Source organism: Thamnophis sirtalis, unplaced genomic scaffold, assembly GCF_051295495.1.
Source record: "Thamnophis sirtalis isolate CommonGarterSnake01/CBP01778 unplaced genomic scaffold, rThaSir2_p1.2 scaffold_6, whole genome shotgun sequence".
Lineage (NCBI taxonomy): Eukaryota > Metazoa > Chordata > Lepidosauria > Squamata > Natricidae > Thamnophis > Thamnophis sirtalis.
Window position 1 is genome coordinate 66,359,550 of NW_028261386.1, and position 26,239 is coordinate 66,385,788.

The window sequence follows — 26,239 nt, forward strand, 5'->3', positions numbered from 1 at the left end:
ACAAAACCGCTGCGCTAAAACCGCAATGTCAAAAGCGCGTCGACAACAGCGCGCCAACAGAAGCGCGATTTAAGTTAAGGTAAGGTTTAGGGTTAGGGTTAGGGTTAGGTTTAGGGTTAGGTTTAGGGTTAGGTTTAGGGTTAGGTTTAGGTTTAGGTTTAGGGTTAGGGTTAGGGTTAGGGTTAGGTTACAGTGCACTTCTGTCGGCGCGCTGTTGTCGGCGCGCTTCAGGGCTCATTCGTCACTCCTTCATCGCGCGGTTTTGTCGGCGCGGTTTTGTCACCGCAGTTTAGTCAGGCGCGCTTTTCTCGTTCACGCATTTGTGGTGGAACCTCCATTAACATGTTGTAATATTTAAATGTTCTTTATCTCAGCTTTCTTGAATTACTGTACTTTCTTATTAGGCATGGTATTGGCTCTACAGCATATGCATAAAATTCAATGCAACTATGCTTTATAAACTGTTTCCATACTACTGCATACTAAAGGCTACCTGATTACTATCTATGTCTTGAAGACTGTTCTCTGTATACATCACATCCATCACAAAGAAAATTGGACAATCTCCCATGCATATTCCCGAGCAAACAGTGTTTATTTTATTGATGCAAGAACTGTGACCAACAACTCATCTTTAAGCACATCTAATAGTGACAGATTGAAATATGGTAATTCTGTGGTGCCTTGGTACTCAACTGCTTTGGTCATCAATTTGATACTCAATGCATTTTGAAAAGAATATTTTGTCCTGGTACTCATTGTTTGTTTGATACTCAACAGACTAGCTACAACTTGTCAATGTTGGCTGCCTTGTGATTCACTACATTATTCCCTATGGGAAAAATTTGTTCAGTACTTATTGTTTTTGATACTCATGGTGCCTCTCAGAACCAATTAATGATGAGTACTGATGCATCACTGCACCGTGATAATGCCCCTTTTTTGCTACAAAAAAGTATCCCCTGTTTATATCACACTAAATTGCTGGGAAAGGCAGGTGTCATATACCAAATTCATAAGTTACAACTGAGTTTGGAGATTTAGTTTTGACATCAAGAATCTTAACATGCAACTCTTTCCCATATGTATTTTCTGAACATCCAGGGAAACATCTAAAATGTAGTAGATCAACCTTTTCCTCATGGTATCATCATGGTTGGGATGGAGAAGTCTCTCCAAAAAGTGGTGACCCATTTCATCACTTTTTCAGTACTGTTTTTGTTAGACATTCTTCCTTTGGAGCAAGCCAGTATCTTGATCATTTACACAGCATCAATATTCGTAAATGTGATGTGGAAAGTCCCTCTCATTGTACATTGACTCTGGTCTTTCACCATTTAAGCAAGTTGCTCATTAGAGCATAAGAATCTAGACTCTGCAGTACTAGTCAAAGATATAGCAGAAAATCTTTACAAAATCTTTATTATTTCTATGACTAGCAGGAGTGATTGATTATCAGATTGCAGACTTCTTTACAAATAGGCAGGAAATCTTTTTTCTTAAAAAAATATATTCAATATAATTCTGATGCATCATTCACATGGTTATGTGGGTTTGGGTGTTTGGGTATGCGTATGTGTGGTATATATTGGGTTTATTTATTTATTTATTTATTTATTTATTTATTTATTTATTTAGTCAGGGTTATGTAGTCTATATTGGAGGTGGTGACCCTTTGAGAGCTGTATGCAACAACATTTAATTTTAATGTATACCAATTAATGTACATTCAAGTGATAATAGTTTGCTCTGCTCTGCTCTGCCCTGCTCTGCTCTGCTCTGCTCTGCTCTGCTCTGCTCTGCTCTACTCTACTCTACTCTACTCTACTCTACTCTACTCTACTCTACTCTACTCTACTCTACTCCACTCCACTCCACTCCACTCCACTCCACTCCACTCCACTCCACTCCACTCCACTCCACTCCACTCTCTAGTAAGATCTAGGTAGTAGGGTCTTCTGGTCTGTGGAATACCCTTCCCCCATTTCCCAGGATCACAGAAACTCCCACTCTTCTAGCCTTCCAGAAGACCTGGAAGAGCTAGCTTTTCCCTCAGTCAATGGTATCAGGTAAGGCTGGAGACAAACATCTGCAATTATGTTTTGATTGGGGAATGTTATTTGGTCTACTATGATTGTTTTTCCTTTTTTGTATATTGGATTTACTGTTCTGTTGTGTTTTCTCACTGTTTGGGAGTCCCCAGAGCTTTGATGTATAATATGGGTAGCCATACCTGTTTTTAAATTTAATTAATTGCATTTGATTAATGATATCAAACTCTCTTTACAGATAGTCCTCGATTCGCAGCCATACATTTAGTGACCCTTTGAAATTACAACAGCACTGAAAAAAGTGACTTATCACCATTTTTCACCCTTGCAACCATGGCAGTATCTCCTTGGTCATGTGATCAAGATTCTTTGGCTCATAATTATGACTGTTGCAATGTCCCATAGTCACATGATCACCTTTTGTGACCTTGCAACAAAAGTTGAAGTCAGATTCACTTAACAACAGTGTTACTAATTTAACAAGTGCAATGATTCACTTAACAACCATGGCAAGAAAGGTCGTAAAATGGGGCAAAACCCCTTGACAATTCTTTTCCTTTGCAGCAGAAATTTTGGACCCAGTTGTGGTTGTAAGACAACCACATTACCTTCATTGTACATCAGCCATACCATACCATATTCCCACACACATTCATATTTTTAACAGAATTCAATTACATTTTCAATAAACCTGGTTTGTAAAAAATAATAATTGTCCTTTTAGAGACCTTTCAGGATATTCTGCTCCAAGTTTTTAAAATATGCTTTAAAATAATACAATAAAATGCTTACTACTGCAAAAGAAAACAAATCCTGCCAGACATTGAAACCACAGCCCCTAATGTTTAACCACAACTACTGCCTGCCTATTTAATCACTGTTTGCAAAACACAACTCAGTAGCCATCATTTTATTGTTTGCAGAAGTTTGTGTTTCTAAATTTCATGTTAAATAAACTTAAAATGTTACAGACACATTTATTTGAACATACAGTGTCCCTATCATAAATAAAATGGAAAAAATGCACCTTCCTTAACTAGTAAATTATTTAATATTATATATATATTAAAAACTCTATAAAGCAAAACCATGTTCTATACAAACAGATATATTTGAAAGCTGAGCAACTATTCTAACAATGTCAGTTGTGTACTTAATGGAAGTATAGATGCTCCTAATAGTTGGAATTCCTACTTAATTCTATTTTTAAAAACAGAAATACTACATTCCGATCCCTATTTCCAGCTGTTCTACGTTGACATATTTTCAATGCTAAAATGTCAATAAGCATCTTTATAATTTATAATTCCTAGAAAGAAGTACCAGTGTCACAGTCTCAAAAATTAATGAATTCCACGAGTATTCATTTAATGACGTGTTTACCACCTTGATAAAGCCACGTGCTATGTTTGGCGAAGAATGCCACTTTGCCATATATATTATTACACTTTCCAACATTAAATCAATACAAAAGATAAATTTTGCTGTGTTTCTAACATTTAGATGCCAATTATCTATGAATGGATTCAAGTCAGTTAAAAGATTCTTAGGTGGAAGACTGGTCATCTACTTGATCCCTTGAACAATCATTAACAGTCAGAAGATATTCTAGGTCTGAATAAAGGGAAGACAATTAAAAGGGAAATAGCATTTCAAAAGAAGAATATAATTGTTCAAGCAATCTATCAACATGATTGATGATTATGTGCCACCAAGTCAGTGTCGAGTCTTAAAAATCTCATTGATTTTCTCTAGCAGGATCTATCCTCAGCTTGGTCCTTCAGCTCTTTCATCTATTGGTATAATGTTACCTCATGTTTCTCCACTAACTGTAATTATATCAGTCTTATATGCAGAGTGCTTTTGACCAAAAAATGTCTAAAATAGTCAAATCAAGTAACAATGGAGAATTCTGAGCTGTCTACACATTATCACCTTATATTCTAGTTACTAACTGAATAAGACTAAACATATTAAGTGATAAGCCTGAATAGCAAAAATTTACAGTTTCGCACACCATTTCTTTCTAACTCTCTCTCTCTCTCCCCCCTCTCTCTCTCTCTCTCTCTCTCTCTTTCATTAATAATTTTCAACAATTAAAAGCAGGAAAAAAACAATGAAATTATTATTATTAGTTTCCAATATTTATTCAATTGGCCATATTATGAGAATCCTCAATAAATTTATCAGCTTATCCATCAGTACCCTAAACCTGATCAGAGCCAAGAACCAATGAAGAAGAGGTTCATCTCCCTCTCCATTCCATTCCTCACCTATCTTTTGCTACTATACATCTAATATCTACATCATATCTTCTCTCTATTCTGCCTTGTACATTTGATTTTTAATTTTAACATTTATTCTCCACTTCTAACAAAATATGTATATTCAATGTGGCCCTGTTTATAACCATTTGCTTCAGCTGAATGTATCTCCATCTCCTTCAGACTGCTACATGAAGCATTCATGAGATACTGACATATCTCCTACACACTCTTGCTGTCTTTCAGTAGACTTAGCCAAAGTTTTCTAATTCCCCCTAAAGAAAAGTATAATTTAATACTCACTTGTTTATTCTTTGTCTTGGTGATGGTATCCGAAATAGGCTTTTTCCTCTCTTTAACAGCTGTTTTAGAAAACAGTTCTTCAAATTCATGATAATCTATTGAAGGCTCTTCAATTTTTTCCCAAACAAGTGAAGCACTAGAATCTCTAAAGTTAAGCAAAAGACCTATGTAGGACAACATCAGACTGAATAGTCACAAAATGGTGGAATGAAAATAGATGAATTATAATTCATATCAGTTTCATTGCTAAATTCATTTTTCCAACTGAAAATGGTCCACAAAAATATTGAAACATTCTGATTCATAAAAGAAGTATGCTGCCAATATCCTGCACAACATATAAATAGTACTTTTCAGTAGGATTTATATTTATACTAGAATAATAGGTATACATGCAATAATTTATATATTATCAGGTTGATACTGAAGGTTCTTACCATGATTATTACAATAGTTGAGAAAAGTAATAATATGTGGAATAGTAAACCAAAAATATAATTAAGGAGAGGAACAAAAACATCCTCAGAAAATATAGCATGAACTTTACATAAAGTGTTGCCTTATAATGATAACTATTAAGACTTTCTGTAATTTTAAATAAGTAGCATAAACTAGTGCATAGCATAAACTAGTGCATAGCTCATCTCTGAAAAAAAATATCATATTGAGTAACAAGGATTTGTTTTCTCCCAATTTTTTTACATTTTCCTAGCACATACCTTTATCCTTGATCCCATTCAAGAGAAAATTGATATAGGAGAGCTTGTCAACAGTTTATAAAAATGGGAAAAGGGAATTACACAGATTTGTTCTTTGAGCTATAAAGAGCTTATAAAATAATACTCTTCTGAGCATGTGTAAATCGTACTTTCCTTAAGATCACTTGGTCTTCTTGATGAGGAGAGTGAAATTCAAAAGCAGATCAGCTTATTCAATACCTGTCATTTCTTATTTGCCTCCTAAACTGAGCACCAGTTCTAAAACATGTAAACAGAACCCATCCTTGTTCACTCATACTAACTTCTAGCAATTCCTAACCATTTCTGCTTTTCTACTGTGGGCATAAATTCTTCTCCCCATTTCAGTCTTCAAACTTGCTACCAGATGGAACTTTTTGATATTTTCAGACAAGTGATGGTAATAAGGGGATTTTTTTTTGGGTGGGGCTGGGGGAGTTTTCCAGATTGTTCATGGAACAAGTCTATTATTGGTTCATTTCCAACCACCATCTGGACATATGTTTAGCTCCACTAAAATTTAGCCATGTGCACAGAAACCTCAGTTCACTATAGGTTATCTTCATATGACTGCAAAAAGAGGTAAGAAAAAAATAACAAAGGAATCTAGTTCTAAGGCATGATGGGTATGAACTGGTCCTTGAGAAAAACTAATATTCAAGGGGAAAAATCCAAATATATCCATGCTATTACATTTGATTAAGAAAGGATAATAATACATATTGCTGCATTGGAAAGATAAGTATATCCTGCCAAGAACTATGTGGTAAGACTATACCATATGGTAAATATTTACCTTTAAAAATATTTAGGATACTATTTCTTCCTAACATTGTTTCACAAAGGTTTAAAAACCAATACAATGAAAAAGCATTTTAAACTACAGTTCTGAATTTATAGAGCTACAGAAAGAACAATGTACAGACAAATGGTTTACTGTCTTTACAGTTCTAGAGAAATTGATGTTACATTTCAAAAGCTTCAGACCAACATTTTTAACATATTGTTTACCTTTTATTATGAAGCTGGATTCTTGTCCAATAAAGAGGCTTCATGGGTCGAGAAGGTTCTATTGCATGTTTTCTGCTAGTTTTTTCCTGGTTAATTCCCATGACAAATAAACCAGTTGGCAAGGGAAGAGGAAGAAACCCAGACACTTGTGGAAGACTAGGAGCTGGGGGTGGCGGCATGCCTATTCCAGGCAGAGGAGGAGCTCCCACCCCAGGCAAAGGGGGTGGAGGAGGCAGCCCTGTCAGTCCTTGCAGAGGGGGAGGGGGAGGAGGTCCCCCCATACCTGGCCAAGGAGGTGGTGGAGGAGGGGATGACACTCCCATGCCTGGCAAAGGGGGAGGAGGTGGTGGCATTCCAATGCCTGGCAAAGGGGGAGGAGGTGGTGGCATTCCCATGCCTGGCAAAGGGGGAGGAGGTGGTGGCACTCCCATGCCTGGCAATGGGGGTGGGGGCGGAGGGGGTGGCACTCCCATACCTGGCAATGGAGGGGGTGGCGGAGGGGGTGGTGGAGGGGGTGGCGGAGGGGGTGGCACTCCCATGCCTGGCAATGGAGGAGGTGGCGGAGGGGGTGGCACTCTCATGCCTGGCAATGGGGGTGGCAGAGGAGGGGGTGGCACTCCCATGCCTGGTAATGGGGGTGGTGGCGGAGGAGGTGGCACTATCCCTGGCAAAAAGGAAGTAACTGGTCCTGGCAACGGTGGAGGAGGTGGAATTCCAGTTACAGGAAAAAGTGGTAGAGATGAGATCTCGGTAGGTAGTCCAGCAGTAGGCAAAGGTGGCATGGAAGGAGGAGATAAAGTAGGGGTAGATGGCATCCTGTCCATTCCTGTCAGACATGATGGGGAAGTAGTCCTTTTGGTGGGGAATGATGGAGCAGAGGTTGGTACTATGTCAGATGAGGACCCTAAATATCCTGAGGCAGAGAGGGATGAGGGAGGCGACACTGATGAAGATAAAAATGGGCCACCTGCCCCAGGCAGGGAAATTCCAGGGTCAGTAGATAGAGGACCAGAAATGATGGGAGAAGATAAAGATGAGGAATGTTCATTCCATGCTACCGTCTCCGTACTCGAGAGAAGATGGGGAGCTGATGGCACAGATTCCCCTTGAAGTAAACATGAAGTTTGTGGCATTGTCAATTGTTCCTGGGAAGCATCCAGCTGTACTGAAATCCGTTTTGGTGACAGAACTAAAGCTATTTCAGAACAAAAAGTGGATTGTGGCTCAAGTGTTGGCAACGGCTGGGTTGGCCCTTGACCTGGATCCCCATTGAGGTGGGGAGGTGCTTGTGGCAGTGCACTGTCTGAAGGCATTATGTGTGTTAAATAATCATCTGTTGGAGATGTCTGCACAGATGTTGCAGTTATAGTTTTAACTAGAGCACACAATTCATGTTCTTGAAGAGCTATGTTAGGTAGTCCTTCATGAGTTGGCTGTTCGGTCTCATTCCACACACTTCTGCTTGAAACCAACACCTCTGTTTCTGGAAACTGTTTCTCCAGCTCTGCAATTTTTGTTTTTAAATCCTGTATGGTTTGCTCCAGCCGCTGAATTTCATTTGCCCGCATTTCTGATTTCACTGTAACATTTTCCTAGAAAACAGGAAAGAAGAGTCAACATGCAGGAAGAAAATAAGATCTTTATATAAGACTTTTGCCTGATGCATAGCGAGACTAACCATATAAAGATAATATATAGCCTATGAATATTTTAACACATATAAAAGCCTTAATACTATTAAATGCTCAGAATGGGTTATATTTCACACTTTTATTTTAAAGATTTAGTCATATGCAACCTATAACATATAGTATAGATAATATAATGTATCTATGCTTAAGTATACCATTTCAGAATCTTGAATGTAACTTTATCTTTCCACAGTTCCTGTGCATGTGCATATTTTACCCAGTTTTTCCAGATCTTTGATTCTTTCCAATCCAATTAAATGTTGAAAAGAAATTACCCGAAGAGGTATCCATCCTATTCTTTTAGCTCTCCAAAATTAAATGGAAGGGAATTAAAGTTGCTGGGGTTAGGAAAGCTGGAAAAAGAATAATTTCAAAAATAAGCAAGGTTTGGCCAAGGGCAGCCAAAACAAAAAAATCTAAAAAAAACCCTTCTCTATTACATCCCTATGGAAGAAACAGATGAGGAGCAGCTTAGAATATTGTTGACTGCTCTTTTCTCAACCGCTCCGTCTTCCTGATCATATGACCTTGAATGGAGATGATGTTAAAGAATTCCATAATAGCAATAGCAATAACACTTAAACTTACATACTGCTTTACAGTGCTTTACAGCCCTCTCTAAGCAATTTACAGAGTCAGCATATTGAGCCCAACAATCTGGGTCCTCATTTTGCGCACCCTCGAAAGGATGGAAGGCTGAGTCAACCTTGAGTCTGGTGGGATTTGAACTGCCAAATTGCAAGCAGCTGGCAGTCAGCAGAAGTAGCCCGCAATACTGCACTCTAACCACTGCGCCACCATGGCTCAATTCCATAAGCCATTTGGAAGCTGCTTTTCCTAGTTTATGTCTCAATGCATGTACTTTTTAAAGTTTCATTTTGCAAGAATAAGGACTAATAGTTTATGCTATTAAAACAGTTTAATTGGGAATGTATTTAATTTGAAGAAAGTTAAACCACATCCACCCGAAATTAAGTCACAGTATCAGAAAAACATTTGTAATGCAATTTGTCTTTGGTGTTTAGCTGCAACTGATTTCACCAAGTTTAATAGGTAGCACCAATGCACAAACATTAACTATCAAATTTGGAAGAGTATAAAGGAAAATATCTGCATTGCTCCTCCATAAAGGCCTAGTGATTTTGTCTGATTAACATTGCTGCATTAGCTATTTGGGATTAATCCCATAGAGCAAATAACAGGCTACAAGAATGCTAAAATAAGCCTGTGTTTACCACTGGAGCCACTTTGATTTGGGATGTTTGAAAAAGCCAAAAAAAAAAAAAAAAGCCATCTAAAGCTCTAAAAGAGTACAATGGAAAGAGACGAAAGGGTAACTTAGTTTGTTTCTCCAATTACATTTTGTGCCAATTTTTTCATTCATTAAATTTTCAATTAAAATCATGGATGTTTTTTTTCTGTTGTTGCATTTGCTTTGTTTGCTTATTTGAGGAAGAAACACAGACATTGACAGTCACTGTGTTTTATAGACACATAAAAGAAGAAAGAAACATGAAGAAACATCAGTTAACTATAAAGTTGATTGGTGTAATATGAAAGACTCAGAAAAATCAAGTCCATTCTGTAACATCTACAAACAGAAATGTCAGCAGCACTGTAGAAAACGTTTACTGTAGCATGCATTTCAGAGAGAGCTATAGCAATTGCACTTAGGTTTCTATACCACCTCATAGTGTTTTACAGCACTCTGGACAGTTTACAATGTCAGTTTATTGCTCCCAACAATCTGGGTCCTCATTTTACTGACCTCGGAAGGCTGGAAAACAGAGTCAATCTTAAGCCCCATCAAAATAAAATTCCAAGCTGTGGTAGAATTTGCCTGAAATATTGCATTCTAACCATTGCACCACCAGGGCACCTGGTGAGATATTAGTTAACTGCACTGATTTTTTTTCTAGCAAACCCCATGTGAATATAGCTGATCATGACTTACTCACATTCCTTTGAATCACATAAGGTTTCTTGTTGTGCTTTATAAACAGCAAATTTCATGATGATCTTATTCACTAAGTTATTGAGAGTTTGGTAAAGGACTATATGATTTCACACCTTCCCCCCACATTTGACTCATTACAGTTTGCTTATCAGAAGAACCGCTCTGTAGATGATGCACTTTCCTATGTGCTTCATCTTAACTTGCCGTACCTGGAACAGAAGTATACCCATGTGTGAATGCTGTTCGTTGATTTTAGTTGGGTATTCAACACAATCATTCCTCAGCATTTGGTGAACAAGCTGAGCCTATTAGGTTTTAATATTCTTTTATGTAATTGGATACTGGATTTCCTTATTGTTAGGCCCCAGTTTGTGCAAGTTGGAAGAAAAGTTTCCAATTCCAACTCCTTGAGTGTAGATTCCCCATAGGTCTGTGTCTTGAATACGCTACTGTTCACCTTGATGACCCACAACTGCTGTGTCAAATCTGCTACAAATCATATTGTATGCGGACGGCATGGCAGTGGTGAGTCTTATCCAGGACAATGAAGATACATATAGGGAAGAGGTGAAGGCACTGGTGGACTGGTGCAATAAAACTAATCTGTTTCTAAATGTTAATAAAACAAAGGAGATCATTGTAGATTTTAGAGAGAATAGGCATAGTCATTTTCCACTCAGTATCAAGGATGCAGCTCTAGAGGTGGTCAAGAGTATTAAGTATCTGGGGATGTAGATAACTAAGAATCTGAAATGGTCTCTCCACACATCATCCTTAGTGAAGTGTGCAAACCAGTGTCTGCATTTCCTGAGTCGGATGAGGAGAGCACATCTTTCTCCTTCTGTCCAGGCACAATTGAGAACATTTTAACCAACTGCATCACTGTTTGGTTTGGTCGAAGCAGGGCCTCAGATAGAAAGCTTGCTTCCTATTATTAAGAATACTGCTTATAAGTGCTATGTGCTTAGAGTTCAAAGCATTTTTTAGAGATCCCACACACCCACTTCACCATCTGTTTCTGTTGCTGCCCCCCCCCTGGGAGGAGGTTTCAAGGTATTTCTAGCAGGACTACCAGATTCTGTAACGGCTTTGTCCCCTATGTGGGTTCTAGCCAGTGTTACTGCCGGTTCACTCATGAGCGCACTTTGCATGCACCTGCTGGATGCGTGCTTTGTGCACATGCACAGTTTAATAGAAATTGTTCTGCGCATGTGCAGAACTCAAAAACAAGATGGCGACTGCAATGATCAGGGAACAGGTTTGGAAGCATGGGCAGCCTGGGTTGCTGCCGGTTCTGCGACCCAGGCCGGCATGCCACTACTGGTTTGGTTTGGCCGAACCGGGCCAAATCGGTAGGAACCCATCACTGGTATACATCTGAACTAGACTTTGTTGTTTCTCTGTGGCATATAATATATATGGGTATATGTATAATTTTGTATTTATTTATTTATTTTGTCATGTTTATGTAGTGTATATTGTAGGTGGCGACCCTTTGAGAGCTGCATGAAATGAAATTTCATTTTAATGTATGCTGATTAGTGTACCTTCAAAGTGACAATAAAGTTATTCTAAGTTCTAAGTCTATTCTAAAAATAATGGAATATGGCTGGATCTTTTACTCGGAGCAAGTACCTGTTCCATACCAATGAATTTGTTACCTGTGTAAAAGTTTCATCATCACTACCCATAGTTGGATAGCAGAGAACATCAGAAAAAAAAACAATGCATGCAAACGCATGTGGGCGTGCGTGCGCGTGCACACACAGACACACAAACAATCATAGAATCACAGGGTTGGAAGGGACTTTGGAGTCTTCTAGTTCAACTTCCTGCCCAAAGCAGGAGTCCTTATGCCATCCCAGACAAATGGTTGTTCACCCTTTTCTTGAAGACCTCCAGCATATTATATAGTAAGCATACTGTATAGTATCCACTTGTTAAACCAAACATTACTATTCTGCTTCTGCTTCTCGCAGTGTCTGTCTATCTCTTTCTTTTGTTCAACTTTGCCCCCACTTCTTCACCCCAATTTGACAGAAGTTGGGCTTGACACCACAGCATGTCTTGTGCTGCAGACGTACATGATTACTCTTCCGGAATTCATAACCACAAAATTATAAGCAAATCACAGACTTATGGGAATTCATTTCAAAAACAAGGATGCTTTCAAAGACAAGAATGTTTATAGGCTGACAGTTTCGATTTAACGTAAAAAATGAAATAAACAATCAACATTAATGAAGGAATTTTTTACATTATACACACACACACACAAAACATGTTTAATGTGCCTCCTCATTACTTACATCATCGTTTCTAAAAGGCGGCGGTGGGGGGGGTGATAATGAAAAAAACAGCAGAATGACCGAGGAGATACACAACTACATGACAAAGGTTGCTTATCCATTATTTGTATACTTTAAAAAATGTCCAACATAAACCTGCCAAGAATGGTGTATGATCCACTGATACAGAGACATAAGGACAGTCAGTCTCTGCAATATTAATGTCACTGGAGCATGCCAGGAACAGAAAAGTTATGTGCTTTCATTTACTGTGGTTTTTAATGCTTGTTTGTCTTATATCCTCCCAAAGCCACACAAATCCTTAAGAAGAGCTGAAGTTGGATCTTTGCTTGTCTGGAGAAGTAGAGACAAAAGCAGGCTAGTAGGAGACCTACACAGACCAAAAAGGCACTGTATAGACAGAAAGGCTCCTTCACAAGCATTGTCTTTTCTTTCTTCTTTTTTTTGCAGAGAATTTGCCTCCCAGTTTAAAGTGCCAAACCAGAAACCCAGAAATGTCCATGTAGGCAAAAATATGGATATTAAATTAAGGCACAGTAATACTATATTTATGGCATGGTTAAGTACATGATAGAAATGGCTGTCTTATAAAACAATTAAGGGAGGCCATTGCACACATCTGCTAATAATCAAGTTCTATTGAAGTTCATTGGTTCACACAATTGCACTCAATCTTTTAATTGATCCATCGGGATAGCAAGCCAAGTATGGAAACATCAGTTCAGTCTGAACACATATCATCTTGAGATAAATATTAAATTTAAAATATGCTTATAAAAGTTTAGTAAGTTATTTGGGGGAAGGGAGGACGGGACAGGTTGGAAAAGACTTTTAGTCCCAAATCTTCTCCAAGGCGTCATTTTCTCAGAGAGAACATCTTGCCTCTTTTTTCTGAATCTATCCATCCACTGAGCAGATGAAAGAACTGCTTCAAGAAAAACAAGTCTGTGACCTTCTTCATACAAAACATTATCTGAGATAACATTTAGAATGTCACTAAAAAGAATAATTCAGTTTATACTATCTAAAAATCTCATTTGTGGAAAGATAGAATTTTTCCTTTGAGTTCAGCCAAAGAAGAAAACACTGGATTGGCTCTTTCCTTTAATTTTATAACATCCGTACAAACCAATTCCAACATGAAGAAATTGTTATTAAACAATAAGACACAAAAAAGATGGCATTTCTGATTGAAGACAGTTTCTCTTGTCTGTTTAAAATTAAATTTGATTTTTAAGTCTCTTTTGCAGATATCAAAGTCTTTAGGAATCTTAAAGAACTTTTAAAGTTTAACAACAATAATTTTCAATACCCACTTATACTGTATAATCAAAAAAGTTAAACTAAGCTATTTCTCTTTAGAAAAGCAGATTATTTTGATTTAGGTAATCCAATAGGTTTTTAGTTTGTTTTACATAAGATTCCACAAATCTGTCACATATGCAAAAAATTGAAAGTTCTCATTCAGGTACGCATTAAGATTAAAAATACTGCAAAGATTTACAAACAGCAAAATATTGGATAAAATACCTGCAAAATAATTTATGAAGAACAAATTAATTAATGCAGAACAAATTAATGGTATTTTTGTGTGTATTCAATGAAATCTAGAATTTGTTTGTAAAGGTGACATGAAAAGGATTAACAATTTCCCTTTAAATATGGTACTCAAGAATTCCATGCCATCCTTACCCTAGACTGGGTATCAGTAACTATATACTATATACAATTAACTCATCTAAGCATAAAACAGATGTATTACATGGAAGCATGGAACCACAACCTTTTTGCAAAACCCCAGATAATGATATCAAAGATGGACAAAGTACCAAGTTCCTCTTGATATAAAAATCAAGCCTTAAAAAAAATAAACTCATAGCTGCCATTTAGAGTCAAACAGAGATGCGTTCTGAATCCAAACAATAGCAATAGCAATAGCAGTAGACTTATATACCGCTTCATAGGCCTTTCAAGCCTCTCTAAGCAGTTTACAGAGAGTCAGCATATTGCCCCCAACAATCTGGGTCCTCATTTTACCCACCTCGGAAGGATGGAAGGCTGAGTCAACCCTGAGCCGGTGAGATTTGAACCGCTGACCTGCTGATCTAGCAGTAGCCTGCAGTGCTGCATTTAACCACTGCGCCACCTTGGCTCTCAACACAGTTGGTAAAGTCAAATATTGCTGCAAAACTACCTTCTAAACTGGTTTGGCCACAATGGTACAACCAGGCATTACCCTAAGTAGAAGATGAATAAATTGAATGGCAAAGTTTATTCACTCTCCAGGTTTTATTTTATTTCTAAAATAGAAATGATAATTCCATGTCTGAATTCTTCATGTCCTAGATCAGTGATGGTAAACCTATTTTGGCTCGTGTGCCATAAGTGGGGGAGCACAGGGGGGTCATGTGTGGGCGTGCCACATCCATAATGCAACACACAATTCCCCAGAGCGCATGTGCGCAAGAGAAGCTCTCCCCCATTTTCCATGCTTTTTTTGCCCTCCCCAGGCTCCAGAGGCTTTATAGGAGCCTGGGGAGGGTGAAAAGAGCCTCCCCTCTGGAGGCCCTTCGGAGGCTTCAGGGACCTTCAGGAGGCTTCCCTGAAGCCTCCAAAAGGCAGAAAACAACCCTACAAGCAAACCAGAAGTCACTTCCGATTTGCTCATAGGATCCTTTTTAGTCCTCCAGAGGGCTTAAACCTAAGGTGACCAGACATCCTGATTTCAGCGGGACGGTCACGCTTTATAACAATTTGTCCCGTGTCCCGGGCCATTTTAAAAAAGTCCCGATTTTCTGGCTTCATGTTGAAAGCCCAATGGATTTGCTTAAGAAATCCTAACCGGGGCAAGACAAAAGACACTCTGTCTAACCTCTCTCTCTCTCTGTCTCAGTACTTTCATTGAAGATATTAAAACTTTAAAGCAAGAAAACAGACCCCCCTCCCGCGCCCCTTTTACCTCATTTTATAAGAAAAAATGACCAAGTACCTTAGAGCTCCAGGAAATGCTTGGCTAGAGGGGCTGTGAGTGTTACTTCCTGGATTTTCTGGAGGGGACGGACACAGAGGTTGGAGGTCGGCTCGTGTGGAAGAAAAAATGGTGGCAAAATATTTCCCTGACTAATTTCACCATTTTAATTTGATCAGTTCTTTGTATTAACATCTACATCATTCTGGATTGACTTGTGCCTGCTGGTAAGTGAGCTGGGTTTTTTTCTTTTATTTTTTTAAATGTATTTTAAAATAATATTTTATTTATTGTGCATAGGATTTTTAAAAATAGCTTTATTCTGTGTGGATTCTTTGTTTAAATTGTCTTAGACTATTTAAAAAAAAGATTCTATCCAAAATACGAAATACAAGCTGCAGTTATTCACTTAAAAACTATGGCAAGAAAGGTGGTATAATGGGCTTAGTGACCAAAGTTACAATGGCATTGAAAAAAGTGACTGATGACCATTTTCACACTTAGCGACCATTTTCACACTTAGCGACCGTTGCAGCATCCTCATGGTCACGCGATCAAAATTTTGATGTTTGGCAACAGATTCGTATTTATGATGGTTTCAGTGTCCTGGGGTCATTTCAATTGCCTTTTGACAAAGGCAATTTGGGAAACCAGATTCACTTACGTTACTAACTTATCAGCTGCATTTATTCACTTAAGAACTGTGGCAAGAAAGGTGATATAGTGACCAAAGTTACACTGCATTGAAAAAAGTGACTGATGACCATTTTCACACTTAGCGACCATTTTCACACTTAGCGACCATTGCAGCATTCTCATGGTCACGTGATCAAAATGTTGATAGCAATAGCAATAGCAATAGCAGTAGACTTATATACCGCTTCATAGGCCTTTCAGGCCTCTCTAAGCGGTTTACAGAGAGTCAGCATATTGCCCCCAACAATCTGGGTCCTCATTTTACCCACCTCGGAAGGATGGAAGGCTGAGTCAACCCTGAGCCGGTGAGATTTGAACCGCTGACCTGCTGATCTAGCAGTAGCCTGCAGTGCTGCATTTAACCACTGCGCCACCTTGGCTCTTGATGTTTGGCAAGAGTTACAATTTATATTTGTAAATTGTAGTTATGTTGAAATAAAAAAATTACAATACTATTTTTGCGTTATATGAAAATTTTTGTTGCTCCGTATAAAATTTTTAATCAAGCCCCCCCCCCCCCCCCGGTCAAAGGTGTCCCTCTTTACCAATCTGAAAATCTGGTCACCTTACTTAAACCGACTCTCCAAGCAAACCAGAAGTGACTTCCGGTTTGATTGTAGGGTCCTTTTTAGTCCTCCTGAAGGTCCATGAAGCCTCCGGAGGGCTTAAACCAACCCTTTGAGCAAACTGGAAGTCCATTCCTGAACTTTCTGTTTGCCCATAGGGCCATTTTTTGGGGGGTTCCTGAGGCTTCAGGGAAGTTCCTGAAGCATCCAGAGGACCTCCAGGGGGCAGGGATGCTCTTTTCGCCCTCCCCAGGCTGCTATAAAACCTCTGGAGCCTGGGGAGGGCAAAAATGGCTTTACAAAAGGCTGAACTCACCTCGCGTGCTCTGACAAATGGCTCTGTGTGCCTCTGTGGCACGCGTGCCATAGGTTCACCATCCCGGTCCTAGATTAAGGGTGTCATGCTCACGGCCCACGGGTGGCATATGTCACGTGTTGGCTCTGCCCCGGTTTAGCAAAGGGAAAAAAAGTTCTGATATGTCATGCCACCGTGAGTTTGATACCCCTGTCCTAGATTGAGTCCTTTCTGACATTTTGCCTTACAGCTCTTACAATCCCTTACTATAGCTGGACAACTAATGAAGGAAGGACAATACAGGTGAGATCATCTGGAAATATGCAATTTGGGATGAATTGTTATAAATTGTCCGTGCTGTTCTAATAATCAGTGTCACTTTTTTTCAGGTAGAGCAGTAATGTTCAACTTTTTCTTCACCGCAAACCCCCTTTTGTGGCCATGGACCTCGACCAGCAAGACTTGAAGATTTAAAGCATAACATTTCTTCTAGCCTTTGCGGAACCCTTGTGGCCAACATGTGATGCATCCATCCCATGGGCCGTGAGTTTAACACCCCTGGGCTAGAGGCATACAGAGTTGCTGAAATATCTTACAACTTCTTTAAATTGCCCTGCAAATAGTTCAGAATTGCCTAACACTGCAGAATTTCATGATAGTCGCATTTTCTGAGAGACTGAAGCTCTTCACTTGCCAAGCCTTTCTACCCATTGATAGATTTATTTATATCTCAACAACATTTTAATGTTGAACTTAAGACTGCCAAAACGTTTGTCCATTTCCAGAGAGATTTACCAGTGTCTCTGGGAAAGGAAATTATTACTACTATTATTTCCATCATGAAGACTTAATAAAGAAATATTAGGAACATATGTCTCTTGTAATAAATGATTGTGATGTAACATGATTTACAGTACAATATATTTTTCTTTATCTAATATTTAATATTACCCATTTGTTATTTACTTTTTAAAATCATCCCCTCCCTTTTCAACTTTCATATATCAACTCCTTTGTCTTACATATCAACTCATCAAAATCTCACACTGAATTATTCTGCTATAATCTGTCTAATTTAAGCATTATACCATTCATTCATGTTTATTAATTAGACAATTATACTTTTCAAAATATAAAACGTAAAATAAATGCAAATATGTGTTTGTATTATATGCAAATCAAATCAAAGATATGTCTATATCCATAATTATATAAATCGGATTCAGCAGATATAAAGTAAACTCCAGTTTGAGTAAAAACCATTTTTAAACTGAATTGTATAGTAAGTAGGAAAAAGATGTATTGTTATTTCTGCTCCTTCAAGTCAACTGAAATCAAAGTTGACAATTCTGATTTCTATAAAGCAGAAATCAAAGAGCGAGCCTAATAGCATTTTGATTTCAAACTAAGAAGTAAAGTAAAAATCTAAATTGGACAGATTAATGGTGGTGATTGCTACTTTTAAAACCCTGGGTATCTGGGTATCTTTGGAAGTTAACATACTCTCTATTGAACCTATCTGTCCAATAATATGAAGAAAATGGGCTTTCTTCAGATTCCTTCTTTAGGAAATTGCCATCTATAATTGTATTTTCAATTGGGGCCTCACTTCTCAAATGAAGCTCTTCTGTCTGGAACAACATTCCCTCCAACACCTGCCTGACCCAATCTCTGTTGGGTTTTAAGGTAGTTTCATAATGACTGTTCCAACAAATCATGTGGATCAGGCATGAAATGCTACTGGTTCCGGTAGTAAAAAAAAATGCTACCGGTTCAGGCAAACTAGTAGTTCAGACAATCAGCTGTGCGACGATCAGCTGTGCCACATGATTTATATTCACTAGAAAGCAGAAAATCCTGCTTTCTAGCTAATCTAAATTACGCAGCACAGCTGTTCCCCTCTCTCGCTGTTCTACTTATCTTTGCAGACTCAGAAAGACTTAATCCTTTTTCAGCACTGCACGGTAGCACCTGCAGTGCACATGCACGTGAAGTGCGTATTTAGTGCACATGCATGCGAAGCGAACCAGTAGCAATGCGAACTGGTAGCAGACATCAGAGTATTTCACCCCTGATATGGATGGATACGTTATGTGATTGTTTCCTCTTGCAATGGTAATACATTTGTTATTTATGATTTTTATTGTTTTGTGGCTAATAGGTTTATTAGATGAATTGTTATGTTTCATTTTAACATTGTGGATAAAGAGAGGATATGTAACTCACTCATAGTAAGTATTATTGGATCAGCATATAAACTTGATGAATAAAGGAAATAAATAAAGGAAATGGCCATTATTATGACACTCATGTCCAAATGGGAGAGACACAGTGGTGGGTTGCGGCTGGTACGCCCCGGTACAGGCGCCCTGGTGGTGGTTGGGAGCAGCGGCCACTGTACCGGAACGGTGCTTTGGAGGGCCCACCCGCCTGCCCTAGTTCCTTACCTCTATTTGAGCTAACCAGGCCACTTGCGCACAGCGCCTGCACAACCTCTGCTGAGCAGCTGGAGCATCGCAGGGCAGTGGGTGCGCATGCGTGCACAACGCACATGCCCGTGATGTATGCCAGGTCCTGGCACAGTGTATTGGTTGTGACAGGATCCAGACCCACCACTGGAGAGACAGTGTGCTTTGGCAATTAAAGTGGTAGAGTATGAACAGGAAAACCCAAGTTCAAGTCTCCACCTGACCATATGAATGATTTAGAGCCACTCCTTTTTTGGGGGGGGGTGTGTCTTGGCCGAACCTAACTCAAGTTTATTGTTATATGAATTAAATAACTAAGGGTTATTAAACACATTGCCTAAAAAAATCTGGAGGTAAGATGAATTATATATGTAACAATGAATTTGTTCATGTTTACCATGTTAACTGCTACAAAATAATGATTACAAATATTTAAAAGGAAAACCACACATCATCTCATTCTGCACCCGTGCAAAATATGAAAAGAACTGCAACATGGCACCCATCAGTTTTGCATTAACCCAAAATTCACTTCTTATATGTCGGTCCCTGGAAAATCATATTTCATGGACAAGCTATTTTAAGAACTATTAAAAACACAGACCAAAAGAAAGCAAATGTAAAGATATCTAATAATGCCAGATACATCTATTAGAAACCCAGCAATCATTTTCAGAGAGACAATTTACTGTTGTTATTGCCCCTAATCTTGTTAGAGATGATTTAGGGCAAGAAAGTTCCTTAAAATAAAACCCTGTTCCAAACGGAAAAGGTTCTTTTGAGTCTTGAGAAATTTTTGTATCTCTTATCAGCTTCTCAAATTCTCAACTGACTTTGTAACAATTACCTTTGGATAACTGAATTCTAACAATTTAATGAACAGAAAATTCCTCTTGAAAATGCAATGTACCGATTTTTATATTAGGAAGCTATTATTATAAGAAAGATTGTAATTATTGTACAATTATTTTTTTCCTCAAGGACATATTTAAAAATATTTCTATCCAGTCAATATGTTTTAAGGTATTTCAGAGCACTGAATTGGTAATAAATGTATTTATAGCTCTTTACATAGAAAAACTTCTTTCTATATTTGAAAACTTTTAAGGAAAGTTTCACTCAAAATACAAATACATTGGCACAAAAGAGGGGGGCGGCTATTCCAATGAAATTATAGCTCTTCAAATAATTACACTGAATAGTATCTGATTTACAACCCCTGATTTATATTACTATATCAAAATGTGTTCTTTCATACTTTACATAATTTGTAAAATATTGCCACTGCAATTACAATAAAGAAAATATTTCCCTTAAAATAATGCTTTTTTAAAATGGACAAATCTTATGGAATAAATTATTTTTTTATTTTGATACCCTATAAAAATTGAGTATATTAACCACAGAATTTTTTTTTAATGCTCAATGTATGAAATTAAAACCACCTTCTACATCTCAAACTTGGAATAGCATATAGAGTTAAACATTACTTTTCAGATTTGGAATGTATGGTAAAATTCCCCACATGACTGAGATTTATTACAATATTTGGATTCTCTTTACTTCTAGCTCTATTAAACCTAGGAAGATCCTTATATTCACATAACCTGTATTTAATGTCAAGTTATAAGGAGTGCTTTTCCTGTATCAAACTGTTTACTTGTTGAGATCTTCATCACTGTGTTACAATATTCTCAGAAAATTAATTTTCTTATTTAATTAAAAAAAGAGAGAAAGAGAATATTTTGGGTTGTTCCACAAATGTCAAATTGCTTTCCTTCAATTGCTTTGCATAAGATGGCCAAACCTTCTTTGCTTTAAAGACTTTGGGATTATAAGTGTCTGGTCTCCGTTTTCATGCAATTTTTAAGTGCAGTGTTTTATTACAATTTGTATGTTTATTAAAACAGTGTTCCTTTCTTTTAAAATTCTATGACAAGTTGATTATGTTTACTATTGTCTATAATAAATTAGGTAATTATTTTAGCATAAGGAAATATTAAATCACCAGCCCAGTTATTTTAAATACAGTTAGATAAATAAATCAGGGCGTCTTATGGGGGCAAAGTCCTCTCAGGCCTTATTCCATGGAGGGCAATAAATATACGTGGGACTTCACAGCTATAAGACTTCAAGAAAAGCTGACCAGTTGTGATGACATAATGGAGGCACCACTGCAGCAATTCAGACAATCACTAATATCTGCCTCAAATAAATAAATATCCCCACTAAAAATAACAAGTTTGACAGAAGAAAAACACTTGGCTGGATCTGCAAGACTTATTTTGAGATGTACAACTGCCACCTAGTGCCTAAATAGAGATCCTACAGAAACTTCATATTAAATATATTCTGCTAATTTTTTTGTTTTACCTTGGTTCTAGCTTTGTCGCACAAATCTTAAGAAGGTCGGCTAACTACCTGGCAAAATAAATAGGACGAAACATCTAAAGAAATCATTTCTAAATGATAGCTCCAAATATTAGATTTAAATACTAAATTTACACAATGTGCATCAAATTAAAGATTAAAATATTTTGGAAGTGTTCTATCAAGAAAGCTTTCTAGTAGTGACTCTTAGGGCTGTATAGTAACTTCAGAAGGAAGGCCCCCCCCCAAAAAAAAGTGCTTAGAAACATGCAGGGGTGCAAATGTAATACCTGCCCACAACTTCTTAAAGCAGTTGCATAATATTGGGTAAAGTGACATCTAGTGGTGGGTTCCTACCAGTTCGGACCGGTTCAGCCAAACCGTTAGCGCTGACTGCAAACCGAGAGCGAACCGGTTCTCTGTGTCCATGAAAGTGGGCCCGCCCACCTACCCTGGGTTACACTGACCTTTATTTCTGTTTCTGAAGCCCAGCTGATCAGTGGCGGCAGATTGAATTTCTGCTCCTCAGCTGGTATCCTTGCTCTTTTCCTTGCTTGCAATGCAGAAGTTCAATATTTGATAAACTGCACGTGCATCTGGTGCGTGCATGTGAAGCGAACTGGTTGTGCATCTGGGAAGGAACCCACATCTGGTGACATCACTTTAAAAATTGGCAGCCAGGTACCAGCTTTGGGCCTTGCATGCTCAAACAACTTTTTACCTTTGAAACTGAAACACAGCAAAACCATCATGATTGCCATGGAATACCGCGAGGCTTTATTAAGGATACCGGATCCTTCCTTCTCTTCCTCATGAAGTCTATTTGAAGCCTGCTGGCCTGACAGTTTTATTTATAGTTGTCAATTCTGGCTTTTTGTTTCTTTTCATTACCCATGGCTTATCTACTGCCTTTTACCTATCTCATTCTTTATCTGGAAATCAGTGCCTGGCTTTATGTTTTCTTCTGTCTCTGCCTAATAACCCTAACCATCCCTGAGTTGTCCCAAAGGTGCTTTTTCAAGAGGCAACCGGACTTTCTGTTTTTCTTTGAAAATGGTTTGCTTCTCATCCAAGAAGCTGCTTCATCCAAGAAGCTGAAGAAGCTTCTTGGATGAGAAGTGAAACGTCATCAAAGAAAAACCAGAAAGTCCAGTTGCCTCTTGAAATATCTTTGGGATAACCATGACCTGGATGACTGAGAACCTCCATAGACATTCCTGAGTTGCATAATGATTAACGTAATGGAAAGGCCTTATCTGCTCTTTATAATTGCCTGAAGGAACATATACTTCCTTGCCAGACCCAAATCAATTGAGTAGCACTATCAAACCTTCATCCACTCCAACTGCAAAACATTCCCAATTTACTTCAAATCCAACTAGGTCCCACCCGTCATAGTTCCCAAATGCATTTAGAATGGGTTGGAAGCTTCCAGGGAGCAACTTCAGCAAATCATTGCATAGGTCAAGCTACTTGTAAGGTAAATTCAGAATGCTATTCAAGTCCCTATTAGCTGTCTGGTTCCAACTTATAAAATATTATTAGGCTCTGCCACCTATCGCCTTGAAAGAAAGCCAGGTGACCCCAGTAAGAAAAGCAGGATAGGACAAACATTCTCATGCAAGTATAGTTTTCTGCCAACACAATCATAGATAGAAAACAATTCATCAGTGAGGAGAGGCCCACAGGAGCTTTTAACTGGATACAAGCACAAAGAAAACACTACAAACATAATTTATATCTTCATACCATCTAGTAAATACAGTATTTGTGAAACATCCTGAAAACCCAGTTAAAGTATCTCAGCACAAATCTAACCAAAATTTTGTCTGGTTGAATAATGCAATTAAAAGATGGTTATTTTAAACAAGGTGATTTTTAAGATATTCATGATTAATAATTTGAGGCTATTTAGCCTCAAATTGAGAGCCAAGGTGGCGCAGTGGTTAAAAAGCAGCACTGCAGGCTACTGCTAGATCAGCAGGTCAGCGGTTCAAATCTCACCGGCTCAGGGTTGACTCAGCCTTCCATCCTTCCGAGGTGGGTAAAATGAGGACCCAGATTGTTGGGGGCAATATGCTGACTCTCTGTAAACCGCTTAGAGAGGCCTGAAAGGCCTATGAAGCGGTATATAAGTCTACTGCTATTGCTATAAAGATTCCTTTTAGGTTATTTTTTAAGTGCTGAAAAAATAATACAGATTCTGTCTTCAGGTTTGCATTCTAAAATAGTAATCTAATTAGATTTTCATGTTATCCTGGGATTTTTTCCCCCCAAATTGTATTAAAAAATGCATGGAGCACTAAATCTGGAATTCCAAAGTGAGTATTTTTATTTTCAAATTCTTGGAAAAATAAATAATTGAATCTTGCAAGATATGTCTGTGTTCAGTTTTCAGTGGAGACACGCTGGGCTCCAACAGGATACATATTTAGAATATACTCAGTATCAAACTTAACACACACTTGAAATGTTATGGTATGTTAGATGATAGACGGAGACATGCACTTACACACACACATACAAGACATATAATGAATTTGTGGAGCACCGTATAGATGACACAGAGGATAAATATAAGTTATTGAGACTCAACTAAAAACACCAAAATAGACAAGTATCAGTTACATAATAATTTTGATTTTAGTACCGGGACTCGCCTTAAAAAAATAAGACACCTAGGAAAATATTTACATAATGTACAATTACAGACAGCTTTAACAATAAAATGTTTATATATTGTAGGATCAGACTATTCTGCTTGATTAATTGTATAGCTTGGGTTCAAAATTAATATGATAGTTGACGTAAAAGCTGCATTGTAGTTATTAATTTTTCAAACATCGATGCTAAATTTATGCATCTTTCTCTGGAGGAAAAACTGCTCCATTGCAGCTATAAAAAAGATCCTGTTTATTCCAATAAATCTGAAATCTGTTTTCATCATATGGCTCTATCCAAGCCGCAGTCTCAATGTTTGATCCACAGTTGTAACTCCACACCAAGGCTATGGTAAAGTATCCAAGATCAAAAAAATAGTATAGCATTGACTAATGGCTGTCTTGTGGATAAAGAAGATCTAAAACAATAAAGAATTGTTATGTTCCCCGAACATGATATTTTGATAAATTTCCAGAATAAACTGCTTTTCCAGACCTCAGTAATTAAATAAATGGTATGTACAGTAATCCATGTAAAGAAGCAAAAAAAAAAAAAAAGCTTGCTTTGTCATCTGAGGCTGTGTTGATTGATATACTTTTAAGAACCACTGAGGCTAAATGTATTGTTAGGAGCCTTGGTTAAATTTTTCTCCTAGTAGCAGGACTGAGAACAGTGGGAAAGTTCTCAATTCCCTATTTCTAAAAAGAAGCTGATTCCCACAAGGGTGTCATCACAAGAGATTTTTACTAGAATCCCTTTTGCTAGATCAACAGATGGGTGAAAACATACACAAACTGTGTACTCCATAGCCTCTTTTCAAGGTTGTAGAAGAACTTTGCAACTTTCCCCCAATGAGCATACAATAGGTTGGTGCTTCTCTATGCTACAACTGCACAGCCAGTTGTATAGCAAGGGAGAATAAAGGGCCTAATGGTCAGGAACAGGAAGAGGGGAAAGGGTCATTTCAAAGTCACCAATTTTCATTCAAGAATGACTATGATAGATACTACAGAACGCCCAGGACTCACTCTAGTGGATTGGTAGAATGAAAACTGGTATTCACTCTATTGTATCTTTGGAAACTGCATAACAGCACTTAATGCTGTGGGAAAAGCTACATTCTCTTGGTTTAATTGAAATTGAATAAAAAGGAAAAGGGAGAAGCCATTGAAGCACAGAGGAGCATTAAACTACCCCTGTTTCAAATTCCTACTCCTGGAGAAAAGGGTCCTATGCTTACTAAAGCAAACATTTGGGAGAAAGGATGTTTTTCCTTAGTCTATGCTTCCAACATGAAATCTTTATTTCTAAAAGGCAGTTAGATGATAAAGGAAACCAGCATAGAAATAAATCATAATGGATTTCTCTTTAAATTTCACATCTGTCACTCACAGACTATTGAATATGCTACTGTGCCCAGAGAATAAGATGATTCAGGAAAGCTGAATGTAATGGAAATTCTCATTAAAGATTTATAATAAGAAATATTCAATATTTGGTGTTATCCAGTGATGGGATTCAAATAATTTAACAACCACTTCTCTACTCTAATGACCAGCTGAGTAGGCAGGGCTCTACGTGATGTGCCAGTGCCTTGAGGCTGTTAGGGTCTGGATGGGGGATAACAAGCTTGCACTCAATCCGGATAAGACCGAGTGGCTGGTGTGTTTCCCTCCCACTAATTGGCCAAGTTTTCCATCTCTCAGGCTGGGGGGTCAAACAGTACGCCCCTCAGACAGGGTTCGCAATTTGGGAGTCCTCCTGGACCCACAGCTGACTTTCGAACACCACTTATCGGCTGTGACCAGGGGGGCATTTGCCCAGGTTCGCCTGGTGCACCAGTTGCGTCCCTACCTGAACCGGGAGGCCCTCACAACAGTCACTCGTGCCCT

General features: G+C 38.1%; 1 protein-coding gene across 1 annotated transcript in view; it reads right to left on the bottom strand.

Annotated features, from left to right (window-relative positions):
• FMN2 (formin 2) overlaps positions 1 to 26,239 on the bottom strand; it is a 183,540-nt gene that overhangs the window by 112,731 nt on the left and 44,570 nt on the right. Inside the window, exons 5-6 of the mRNA XM_087718047.1 lie at positions 6,367 to 7,958; positions 4,619 to 4,763 (exon numbers count right to left, since the gene is read on the bottom strand). Coding sequence (XP_087574173.1) covers positions 4,619 to 4,763; positions 6,367 to 7,958 — 1,737 coding nt within the window. The remainder of the gene's footprint in view (positions 1 to 4,618; positions 4,764 to 6,366; positions 7,959 to 26,239) is intronic.